The following is a 12,733-nucleotide window of genomic DNA, read 5'->3' as shown; positions in this document are numbered from 1 at the left end:
AAAGATCTGTAGTACGGTGTTATTTGGGTGCTGTAAAACTATTCTACGGTTTCTTTTTAATTCTAAAATAGTGCTGACTGTCCTTCATGTTTGATTGAAGGCAGTGTGCAACAAACCAGTATTTAAGGAAGAAAGCTGACCCTCACAGATACTGCCGAGGAGCCTGTGCAGACCATACAAGATGTGGGCCAGTTATAGTTCCTGAGAAGCACCTCCAGGTAAGCTAAGCCATCTAATGCTGCTTAACGTTTGAAGAAGGATGGCTTGTAGAAATTGCTGAAAAAGTTAATCTGCTAACTGTGCATGCCTCATTCATGGGAGATCACTAGGTTTGAGTGGCAGACCAGGAAAACTTGATTTAGTGGGAGGTTCTTAGTTTATGCTACTGAACCAAAAGTCAAGTAAAACTTGACTTTTATACTATTATAGCTTGCGGTATAACAAACTGTACAGAGATTATGAGATTCCGAACTGTTGTTGATAAATATCATGTCCAAATTATGACCAGCTACTTCATTATTCTCCTTTATCAATGAGTCAGATTTTCATAGAACTAATCATAAGTTTTGGTTTTGAAGACCTCACTTAGATTATCCACTGAATGAGGAGCACAGCACAGGAAACGCTTCTAACTTGTTTTGTGATATGAATTTTTGATTCAACTAGACTGTGTGACTACCAGATCTCTAGCTTTCTTTTAGCTTGACATTTCAATTAAAGTATTAAAAATATATCAGATTAAATGTAAAATGCAGTTGCTATTTGTATATACTATTTCTGCCAAACAGAATTTTTACATTAGTAAGAAATTGTTCCAATTTTGGGATATCTGGTTTGACAAGCTCTTTTTTCAAAAGCTGCCACCTTTCTAGCTTCTGATTTTTAGGTCACCTTGGAGCAGTAAACTAATAAATCAAAATAGTCGTTTGAAAGTTGTTCTTTGGCTCTGCTTCATTTATTGTTTTCATAGAGAGTTTTCTCATTTTCAGGTGTCTTAAGGTGGGATTTATTCTTGACTTTGAGCTAGAAATTTTGTATGACAAAATGCATCTATCATAGCTAATATGTTTTAATTCTTCCTGGGGATGTTGTCAAAGCAATGCAGGGTGTGCAATGAGAATGAATGGCACTGTGGACCCACCGGCCTGCCTGACCAAGAAGGGGTGCGAGATGCTGACTTTGTACTTTACGTGAGTGCTCTCACTACTGAAAGGTGCGGCCATGAAAACATCATTGCATATGCAGCCTATTGCCAACTGGAAGCTGAAATGGACAGGTAGGTATTCCCTATACAATTTTTTATTAACTTTTGAGGGTTTTAGGTGTTTATAAGTGGACTTTAATTGTTTGCCTGTGTTGTGTGTGGTATACTAAAGTAAAAGTGTTACAAATGAAGTAAAGCAATTTCTTCTTTGATGGCTAATAAGTATGTAATATATTTGAACTGAGGAAAAGCACTGTATTCTTATAAAACCGCAGAACAATAATCATATAATGCTGAACTCGCAAAGCTGTGGCGTATAAGTCAAGGCTAATCCTCCCCTGTTTTTGTCTAAACTTTATGTCAAGATGCTGTTTCATGAATGTCATACTTTCACAATTTAAAGAAGGATGGAAATGGGCCCTGCTGGAGTGGCTGATGTTTCTAGTTCTGTTGTAGTCATTGAAACAAACATCTGGTAACTGTATGATGCCCTACCTAAAATTTAGTTCTTCTGTGCTGTTATCACTAACTTGTGTGGAATATTGGAGATATATTATGTATAAAAATACATGTCTGTTAGCTACATATATTAGAGATTTTTTTTTCCCCCTAAATTTCAGCAGCAAACTAGTAACAGTACTGTTAAATGATGGAGGGAAATTGTTTGGAAGGACTTATTTCTACATTAGTCTTTTGTTTCCATTTTCTTTTAAATTGGGTAGAAGGGTTAAAAGTATTGCTTTCTGCTTTTTCAAGTGAATATGATTTGAATTGGCTAGTATTTTACTGAAAACAATTTAACTTAAAAACTGTCTTCCAGGCCAATAGCAGGGTATGCTAACTTGTGTCCGAATATGATTTCAACTCAAGCTCAGGAATTTGTTGGCATGTTGTCTACAGTGAAACATGAGATTATCCATGCGCTGGTAAGGCTTGATGTTATAAAATGCATCTGTGGAAATTTGTGTTCTCTTCCTATGTTCCTCTAGCTCACCGCAATAGAGAAATGTGTGTGTGTGTGTGGGGGGGAACTCTTGCTTGCCTCCTTCAACTCACGTGCTAATTGCCTTGAGGTGCAACTTAGAACTTACCAAAGTTTTCTGTTGGCTTGGTTTTTAACTTCAAGGGTTTCTCTGCTGGACTGTTTGCATTTTATCGTGATGATGATGGAAAACCTTTAACAGCAAGATCCGTGGATGGGCTTCCTCCTTTTAATGAAAGGTATCTTATTTATGTATTGGACCTCTCAGTTCTCCCATTGTATTGAAGGATATTTTCAGCTTGCTTTTTTAGAAATATTCTTGCTGTCAGCCTGTTGAAAATCCAACCTGATTCCTTTACTGGAATGCTCTGCCTTTCTTATGTTCAACATTGTTTTCATTTTCTTTTTAGTCCTTCATTGCATTGGTGTTAAGCACTTATAATACCCATACATTAAAAACTAAGGGAGGATTTTATTTGTTAGGAGCCTTAAAATTAAACATTAGAACTACCCACACTCAAATTTCAGTGCTCCCCAAACACCTTATGAAGTTGAGACTTATATTTTCTGCAGTCCATCTAACGTCAGTGTACTTGATTTTTATTTAAGACATATCTATCATTGAAGCTCTATAGCTATGGAGAAGTGACAATACGTGTAGTCTGCTGGGTGGTTTTTCTGACTTGTTATTGTGTGAATGAATTGCAGTGTCAGGGTTTTTTGGTTTGGGGCTTTTATTTCATTTAGTTGATACTGTTGCAAGGTTGTAGCAATGTTCCTTTAGGCTTTTTGGAAATGGAAGGATAGAGAGGTTGGTTTTGTTTTCTTTTGTTCAGGTTATTTTTTGTAAGAGAAATCTTGAGTGTTTTTTTTTTTCTTTTTAATTCCTTCATTACAGGTCTAATAACTGTAGCAAAGTCTTGAGTCTGCAGACTTTTTTTTAGTAATTTTACTTAGTTTGGCTTATTAAATCAGAGCTGGATATATAGGAAATGCATCTCTTACAAAGGAGAAATGTTGCCTAATAAAAATCTTTGTGAAGAATGAGAAGTATAAAGATTAAGTTTGATTCTGTTTGTCTATGGAGATAAATTTTTGCACATTAGCCTATGTTTGTAGAAAATATTTGTAACTCAAGCATTTTTCTTACAGTCTAGGTTTGTACGAGTGGAGCAATAAGATTGTTCTTAAAGCTGTGAGGTTATGGGATATACGTGGTGGCAAAATGCTGCGCCATGCTGTGTATCTTCTGATAACACCTCGTGTAGTTGTAAGTATGGATTAACTTAAACTTTTACACTTTGTATGCCAAGATTACCGTCCTGTTCTTAAATCATAAATATTTCTTACTCTTTAAGAAGTAATAACCTAACGCTGGATACCTTTTTCTTAAAATATGGCCCAAAGACTATGCAATTAAGATGGTATGATTAGTTGGGAGGAGTATCTAAAGTAAGGTGGAAAATGGTTGAGGGACATTATGAGATTAATAAATTGACATAATAAGAGACAATGATAGGATTGGGAAATAAACTGTAAGAGGGTAAGCAGAGTTGACTTTGATGAAGAGATTCCTTAATCCCACTCTTCAGGTGTTTTCCTGCAGACTTGTTTGGAAACCTTGGGCACCTAGTACTCCTGTTGCCTTAACAGATAGTGTTGTGATAATTTTCTCATTACATGTTCATCCTATTTTTTTCTTGTTTAAAAACATTATTTTCATCTTCCTATAACTTTATCCATTACAAAATAATGCAGTTAACATTTTGTCACATCTAAAAAGAAATTTCTCGAGTATTTTTGGAAATGTCTGTCTTTCCTCCCACACCTCTGACTTTTTTTTTTTTTTTTTTTTCCTCCCAGAAAACATATCTTTAAGTATGATAAGCTAGAATTGGGAATGATTTATAATGCTAGTCACATTTGGCAACAAATAATCCTTTTTGTTTGTTTTAAATCTATCACTGTATCTAGAGCAAACATTGTTTAATTATGTGGGTGTTTTGAAATACTGGTCGTGCTGGTCAAGCTGGTCAGAGTATTAGGGTGCTCCTAGGTAGTGCCTGCCTGGCAAGCTTTGGGCTCCTGGCCACAAGACCAGAGCAATGTTGTGATGCCTCTGAAGACTTTCAAATATTTTGCAGAAAACATTTTCCCATACAAAACTAGCTGACGCGTACTGCTCGCTAGTAGAAAAGCGTTTGTCTCAAATGTTCGACAGAAGCAGGGTTGTAAGTGTTCATACACTGTTACTTTTTTGATAATACTATTTAGTGTGTACTTTTTTTTCCCCAGATAATTCTGTTGCTGTTTTATTGTTTCCAGGAGATAAGTAGACAGATTGTCAGGCTTGGTGTTGTGGGATTTGCTGGTGTAGTAGACCTGTCAGTAAAAGAAGTATTTTTCATTCAGAGGAAAATAAAGCAGTTGAAAAGGAAATGCTGAAATATCTTTAAAAGATAACTCTTTAAGAGAAGTGTATATGTGTCTCTCAAAATACTGAGAGTTGTATTGAAATGTTTTCTTTGTAGGAAGAAGCTCGGAAACATTTTAATTGTCCGATCCTGGAGGGAATGGAGCTTGAAAACCAAGGTGGTATGGGTACTGAGCTCAATCACTGGGAGAAGAGATTGCTGGAGGTTAGTGCTAATGGGAGAAAGGTGGGGGGACACTGAAATGTGGAATTCCCTCCACCCCCCTTTAGTTTTACAGTGGTACGTGTAGGAGCCTTGAAAACCGAGATGTATCAAACATCGCTGGCATACGTCATAAACTGTACTAACTTACTAATACTTAAATCTCCAATTCCTAGATAAAACCTGTTATTTTACCTCATTAGCAATTCTCAGAATATGAGTTTGAGGTGAGCCGACTACTAAAAAACTACATGTCTCTTAGTTTTTTCTTCCATTTGACCTTTTGGGAAGGTGTACCCCCTTTGTGGGGGAAAGGGGGTATTCCTTTGAGTCGATTCAAATTTGTCATCCTCTCTCTTACACATAGAGTCTTTGAACATTCTGTCTGTTCCTTACCTTGACTTCATCTCTGTTCATGTGCCCTCTTCCAGATTAGCTCTTGTCATTGCCACTACAGAACCTCATCTGATCAAGGAATCAGTCATTTATCTCCTGATATTGAAGTTTATTTTTGCTTATAACTTTGTTTCTTATTACAGAACTATGAATTATATGATATTTTTGGCAGAGGTACACTTTCTAATTGTTGTTGTATATAGTGAAGTAAACCATAAAGGAAATGTTTCAGGCCAGAACTCTTCTTGAAAGTGAACTGTAAAAATATGTACTCCTTGACCAAAATTTTTGTTTTTTTCCTAATTGTTATTAAACTTTGGTGTGGGACAGTAGTTCAAAACTAACTGCTGTTAGTTTTGGAGATGACTTTAAGAACTGAAAAGGATTTGCCAAAGGGAGATTGTTACTAGTCTCCTTTCCATCTTTCCAAAGAAAGCTCTTGTCTGGAGAGTTACCTATAGAATTTGGGTTTGGTCTTGAATCAACTCTCAGTAAATATTTCTGTGATAGTGCCAAATTTGCTAATGAAGTCTGCTGGTGATAACTCCTCCTTGCCACACTAGTGCAGAGGGAAGGCTGGAAGGCTACATGGTTTGAAGAAATAATAGAAATGAGACAAAATTCAGTAATTGAAATCCCAGGGTTGTGTAATTAAGAGTGAATGTCTTCGCTGTAAGCCTGAAGCTTATCCAGCGGAAATGACTGAGCAGGGAAAAGACACAGTGTTAGCAATTGTAGATTGAGATGACTAGGAAACCTCAAGATGTCCGGAGCTGCTGTTCAGGGATGTCATGAGCATGCTTATTTTTAATAGAGATGGAAAATACTGTCACACTAACGAAGCTTCCTTTGGAGTGCTGTGTTCCTTTAATCATGTTCTGTGCACCTCTTTCCTGAAAAGGACTACTAGAAATACTAGGAAAATTAAAAATCAGTCTTACAAGAGGGAGCTAAATGAGCTTGACTTTCAGCCTGCCAAAAAAGGACTGAAAGGGTATATGATCGCTGCTGACAAATATGCCAGGGGAAGGAAGAGTTTTATTTTACCCTAAATTAAAAAAGGGTACCAACTGGTCATGAATAAGGTCAAACTGGGATTTGGAATAAGGCTCCTGGTTGTTGGAATACTGAAGCTTTGTATGTGTGGGATGGGGAAGGGAATTGCAGTTTTGATCCCTTATATGAAAGATGCTGGGATTTGACTGTGTGTAATAAGAGACTGGAACTTCTTATTCCACGCCGTCTGAATGTTTGGCTCTAAAATAAAATGCTTTTTCAGAATAAGCATTTTCTTACAATAATGTTAATCGTTTTTCAGGGCCTTACTAATAGTAATTGGTAACTTTCAGAATGAAGCGATGACTGGATCCCATACGCAGAACAGAGTCTTTTCCAGGATCACCTTGGCATTAATGGAAGACACTGGGTAAGAGCTAAGAAAAAGAATAATATTTTTTGTTTCGAGTGTGTTTTTGTTTTTCATTGTACTTGATGTTATCTGGAACTGATGCATCTGCAACACAGTAATAATTAGTATAATTAGCATTACATTAGACAAGGAGTTATACCAAGTATGTTTATTTTTTCATGTATTTCAAAAACTATCCATGCTTAAGCTATTCATGAAGAACATGTATTGCAATGCTTAGTTCTGTTTGTAGTCTGTGTTTACTTTTTTTTCTTGGTATAAATCTCTTCTCACTTCCGTGTGACAAGTATTGACTATTTATTCAGCTCTTCTTGCAGATAGAAAGCATTCATGGAAGAAAAGCAAGACTGTCTAGTCTAAGATTTCATGTTTCTGTCTGAGTGCAGAATTACTGTATATATGTAAGCGCATTAGAAAAAAATATTTTTTGGTATGCTCTAATCCTTTGCAGATACATTGCTATTGAACAGATGAGCAATAAGCTTTTCTTTTAGCTTCTCTTCATTGTGACTTGAAAAATAGTGAAATTATAAAATAATTAGTTATGGACAGAAAAGGGTGCAACTGCCCTGTTTCTTCAGCTGAAGACCTTACAGCACAGCATGAAGTTCTTTGAACTGCTGTCCTATTAATTAGAACACTTGCTTTTAAGTAACTGTCTTCTCATTTCAAAATACCTTTACAGCTGGTATAAAGCAAATTACAGCATGGCAGAGAAATTAGACTGGGGACGTAACAAAGGCTGTGACTTTGTAATGAAGAGCTGCAAGTTTTGGATTGACCAAAAGAGACAAAAGTAAGAAATACAGTCTTTTTCAAAAAATAAAGAGAAAATCCTGATGCTTGTTTATATTTGTCTTTTTCAAATGCAATTCAGTAAAAAGAAATCAAGGTAGATACATATTAAGAAGGAAAGCTGTCACAAATACCTGCAGAATACAGGCAAGAAGCAAACGCACTAAATATGTTAAAAATAGAAGTGTTCCACCCAATAAGTACAAATACAAGCATCTTGGGACATAGGACTTATTTACTCTGTAAGAGAGCTGTGCTTAGGGAGGAGGGAAGGGACTTGATTTTAAAAATGTGGCTTTCTTATTTGGCCCTTTTAATTAAAGTGCAGCCGTAGCATGCTGCACTACTGGATTGTACCTAAAGCAACAGAAGTAGATAATACCCATCTTCAAAATAAAGCCTAGCCTGGTTTTTTTGTTTGTTTGTTTTGTTACACTATTCATAGACTTCTAGGGCACTGCTACATAGCGGGCATGTCTTGTTGTGTTTGTAGACTTTTTTCTTTTTTCTTCTTTTTTTCTGAAGTTTTTAAAGCAATATCATTAAAACAAAATGTGCAAGTGCATTGTGATTTTTTTTCTTGTTTGTTTGCTGACTTGATATTCTTTAAATCAGGTTTATAACCAAGCAAATAACGTTAATTAGCTTCTGGACAAGCAAGTAATGCTTTTATGTGATTGTCTGCTCCTGTTCTTCCCCACATTTGGTCAGTCTTGACAAACTGTTTAATTAAATTATGAAAAGCAGTTAATGTGATCTAATGTGACTTTGTTTGTTTTATGAAGGAGGCAATTAATCAGTCCATACTGTGACACTTTGAGGAGTAATCCTTTGCAGTTAACCTGCAGACAGGACCAAAGAGCAGTAGCAGTGTGCAACTTGCAGAAGTTTCCAAAGCAGTTACCTCAGGAATATCAGGTATAATGGATCTTACTTTGCCAGATAACTAAGTATTTGCATTATTGTGTTTTGCAGCCACATAATTACATTTGGATGTGTTTCGGTTTTTTTCTTCTGAACTGTTAGGTGAGAATAGATATTGTGAAAAATCTCTTCTTTGAAAGAGAAGCGCTTAGTTTGTTGTAAGAAGTCTGGAGGCTTAAAAAAAAAAATCCCCATGATCTTAATGAAACAGTAAGGATGTTGCTTGGCTCTTTGACCAAATTCCAGATGAAGCAGTTGCTTTTTAATGGAAATCTCCTTGAAATGCTTTGTTTGAGGTATCACTTTACCTGATCTGCTGCCTCGTGTTGCTGTGTACTAAGAAATTTGTTCTGTTTCATCTCAGAGGTGACTATTTGTCGGGTGGGAAGAAGTGATACATGCAAATATGAATTTCTGTGCACAGTTTCTTAAATACTTTGAGCTCATTTGATCCACAGATACTGTAAGTTGCTGTTAATAGTATTCTTCAGCAGTTACCACTGACATTACTACAGCTGTAATGTTTGGTTTTATAAAAAAAAAAACAGCTGTACACTTGTCTTTGCAGAAACTGCTTCACTGCCTGTTTTGTTTTGTAGTATTTTGACAATCTAAACGGAGTGCCAGCAGAAGACTTGCCTTACTATGGTGGCTCGGTAGAAATCGCTGATTATTGTCCCTTTAGTCAAGAATTCAGTTGGCATTTGAGTGGTGAATTTCAACGCAGCTCAGACTGTAGAATACTGGAAAACCAACCAGGTCAGTTTTCAGAACTTCAGTGTGGTGTTTGAGACCACCTTTGTTCATCTATTGCTTGATGCCAGCAACTGCATTTAAGTGTGAGGCTCAGAACACAAGTTCTCTGTGCTCTTTGGTGTATTTGCTCTTGTGTGGTTGGTCTGATCACTTTTATTTTCACTTAGCCTCCATTTTTCTTAACATACAAAATCAAGTAGACTGGAGTGAATCTTTTTTGATTCTCTTGCTCTATATGCAACTAATTGGATGTGAAACTAGTTTTAAACTACCAGCTGTGCAAAGGCTCTGCTGGGAGGAGAAGCACAGCCCAGCTATCTTGTGTTTAATTCCTGGATATACATGTGACACAAGAATCACTTAAGAGCTAAACAGAAATTATCCCAAATTGACCAAAATACAAGGCAAAAGGGTTTTTTTATTTTGTTTTTTAGTATGGCTGGGAGAGGGGTTGGTTGCTCACTTTTTTTTAATCTCTAAAAATAGTTCCACTTTCCATCTTTGTAGATTTTTGTTCAAGGCAAGGAGCTTGGGGAATTGCCAGAGCATGAGCCAGGACAGTGCATTAACTTTCAATGTGGCAGAGCTCCAGAATGCTGTAGGATATTAACTGTCTTTTTAAAAAAAAAAAAAAAAAAAAATCCAAACAGATGAGCAAAATCCACCAAAAAGACCTTGCAACAACACAGTCCCCCCAGCGATCTGGACTGGCATTCCCTGGGGGCAAATATAACCACATAGTCCTGTTGAACAGTGGGCCCCTCTACCCCCAACGTTTGTTTGTTTGTTTGTTTTCCCTTGAGTTCCTTCTGACTTTATATTCACTACAGTACAATTCTCAGGCAGGGCAATGTTCACAAGGTGTGCAGATCTGATGAAGCATCTGAAGGGTCCCAGAAGTAAACCTGAAATTGCCTGTGAAGGCATTTGCTAATTATGATAAATTAAATTAGACTCTCTGTTCACTTAGTAAATTGTAATTCAACATATTCTTTTCCACCTTAGATCCTACCAAAAACTATGGTGCAGAGAAATACGGACCAAACTCTGTATGTCTTATTCAGAAATCAGCTTTTGTCATGGAGCAGTGCAGGAGGAAACTCAGTTACCCCGACTGGGGTAGTGGATGTTATCAAGTAAGTATGTTACTCTTTTTTTTTTAATAACATAAAAGGAAAAAAGTCTGGTTTAAAATATAGACCACGACTGTTAAAACTTTGTATTTGGACGCTGTACATGATCTTCCCTGTCTTAAATCACAAGATTATATGACATGCATTTGAAAATAAGTATCTTCCAACCATAAGCCTGTAATTTAGATGATGCATCAAATTAAGCACATGGCCACTGAAAAGATTTCTGTGTTACTTCCTATGTCTTATCTCTGTGATACTTTCTCTACAACTAAATGGAAATACTTGTACTGGAATCTTTTGCTGTTGAAATTTAACATTAATTAATCACGCTGATTTTTTCCCCCCCCCTCCGCCCAAGGAGGAAGCACTGCACACACAGCATTTATTTTTCATTATCGTCTTCCCCTAGGCAACCTTGCTTAGAGGTATCGCTCTGAAGACAGCGCAACTCTAAAAATGTACATAGTCATTAGCAGAAACATAATTTTATTCATTCTCAGCCAGTTATCACCATAATTGCGTGGAAAAAGCAGTCTGTGCTTTAAGCATCATTGAGACACACAGTCGATCCGAGTTCTTTAACGTACTTCTAGTTAATCTGTGCTGTATGCAGGCTGTTTACCAAATGTAATATTTACTAACTGAAAGAACCCTGAAAGTCCATAATGTATTTTTTTGATAAATCTCAATAGAGACCTGATCTTGTTTCTCTATTTCAAGGTTTCTTGTTCTCCACAAGGGCTGTATGTTTGGGTCAAGGACACTGCGTACTTGTGCAGTCGCTCGGGTCAAGTACTAAGTGTTAGCATTCAGATGAATGGCTGGGTACATGTTGGGAATCTAATTTGTCCAGCCTGTTGGGACTTCTGTGATTCCTGTCCCCCTGAGCGCGATCCTCCAGCTTCCAACTTAACAAGAGTTGCACCAATTGGTAGGTTGCCTTATGATTTGCTGAAGTGAAACTTAAGATAAGATGTCTGAAAACACTGAAGGTTTGTGGTTTATTGTTAAGCCTTTAAATAATTCTTTAGTTGTTGGATGTGCTGTCTCTCCTGCAGTTTTCTAGAGAAAATAAACCTGGTTAGTTTACCTACATTTATGATTCTTTTTCAGCTTCATATACTTAGGTTTTTGTATACCATTTCATGTCGTTTTGCTTTGTCTCAGAAATGGCAATATTTCAGTGGTGGTTGAAATGACTCCTACAGCTTGAAATGGCTCCTATAGCTCCTATAGTTTTTAGTATGAAAAATCCATATAAACTAGGAGATGTCAACCTGAGTTCCAGCATCTGTTTGAATTCATACTTGGTGTGTTTTTTGTTTCTGGGGTTTTTCTTTCGTGCATCTTTATCTGTGCAGGTTTACATTTGTATCTGTGATTTTCTTAAGCTTTGTGGCTATGCAGTTACCTACCATAGGGACAAACTGTGTTTCATGTGTTGGTTGTTTTCCCATTTTTTTTCCCTCACTATTCATCTTAGTGTTCTGTGGATTGGGTTTTTACATGATTTACACCCGTACAGATCAAAAATGTTCATAAAACGGTCTTTCAAGAGTTTATGACTTTGAAATGCAGCTTCTGCCTGGCCATGCCATGGTAAACTTCCCGCTCTCTTCTTGCAACAGTGATACGTTTTCTCATTTGTTCTCCTAATTGCTGTTTCCTGAAGGAGCGCAGAAATTTATTTAATAGTAAAGGAATAATCATGTTGTTTGGTTATACTGAATTCCTAGCCTTGAAAGCTAAAGTGAATCAGTGTGGATTATTACAAGTATGTTCCCCCTGCCTTTTGGTGGTAGTTTTGGGGGGGGGGGGTTGTTTGTTTGTTTTTAAGTGTTCTACTTGCTGTTCTTTTTTGCCTCTACCTGTAAAATTTATTACCTATATGCTATTTTCTCTTGTTTTTGTCTTTTGTCTAGACTTATGCTCCTGCTCATCCAGTCTGGTTGTTACCCTCTGGCTATTGATGGCTAACTTAATTCCCCTGCTAACAGGATTTTTTCTCTGCGCGTGGAGCTAAGCATGGGGAAAGAAGGTGTTTCGAGACGATACCATCATGCGGCACTGCTTATTGTGGAGCACTGCGAGAGCTCTCTGTCTCTACAGGCAGCTGAATTCTGCTGAACCTCTTCTCTCCTGGCAAGTAGCAGCACTGATAGTTGCCAGGGAGGTGCTGACAGCAGCAGCCAGGGTTTGAGAGGAGGAAAACTTACATTGTCATCTCAAAAAGTGCCAGTATTTTCCTGACTTACAACCTTTCATCTTGACACAGTAATAAGATCCACTGTGCTGACTGTGTTAGACTGCCTGGCAACTTGGTGAAGGTTTGAAATGAGAACCTTTCTGTAGTAAAACTTTTTTTTTAATGTCCTCTGTGACTGGTAGCAAGCATCCTCAAACTGGAAATATACCTCAGTGGTTTAATCAAAAGCCATGTGAAAATCCATTGTGATCACTGCTAGTAACCCAGGC

General features: G+C 37.1%; 1 protein-coding gene across 1 annotated transcript in view; it reads left to right on the top strand.

The window, feature by feature from the left end:
• The window catches only part of LMLN (leishmanolysin like peptidase), a 15,126-nt gene extending 2,393 nt beyond the window's left edge, over nucleotides 1–12,733 (top strand). The window contains exons 5-17 of the mRNA XM_067298638.1: nucleotides 101–218; nucleotides 1,098–1,276; nucleotides 2,025–2,130; nucleotides 2,331–2,425; nucleotides 3,339–3,456; nucleotides 4,718–4,825; nucleotides 6,568–6,644; nucleotides 7,333–7,443; nucleotides 8,228–8,360; nucleotides 8,966–9,125; nucleotides 10,128–10,258; nucleotides 10,979–11,189; nucleotides 12,181–12,733. Of these exons, the coding sequence (XP_067154739.1) occupies nucleotides 101–218; nucleotides 1,098–1,276; nucleotides 2,025–2,130; nucleotides 2,331–2,425; nucleotides 3,339–3,456; nucleotides 4,718–4,825; nucleotides 6,568–6,644; nucleotides 7,333–7,443; nucleotides 8,228–8,360; nucleotides 8,966–9,125; nucleotides 10,128–10,258; nucleotides 10,979–11,189; nucleotides 12,181–12,281 (1,648 nt within the window). The 3' untranslated portion in view covers nucleotides 12,282–12,733. The remainder of the gene's footprint in view (nucleotides 1–100; nucleotides 219–1,097; nucleotides 1,277–2,024; nucleotides 2,131–2,330; nucleotides 2,426–3,338; nucleotides 3,457–4,717; nucleotides 4,826–6,567; nucleotides 6,645–7,332; nucleotides 7,444–8,227; nucleotides 8,361–8,965; nucleotides 9,126–10,127; nucleotides 10,259–10,978; nucleotides 11,190–12,180) is intronic.

The sequence above is a fragment of the Apteryx mantelli genome, chromosome 6, assembly GCF_036417845.1.
Source record: "Apteryx mantelli isolate bAptMan1 chromosome 6, bAptMan1.hap1, whole genome shotgun sequence".
NCBI lineage: Eukaryota > Metazoa > Chordata > Aves > Apterygiformes > Apterygidae > Apteryx > Apteryx mantelli.
Note: the sequence above shows the minus strand (reverse complement) of the source record. Positions and strands in the feature narration are given on the sequence as shown.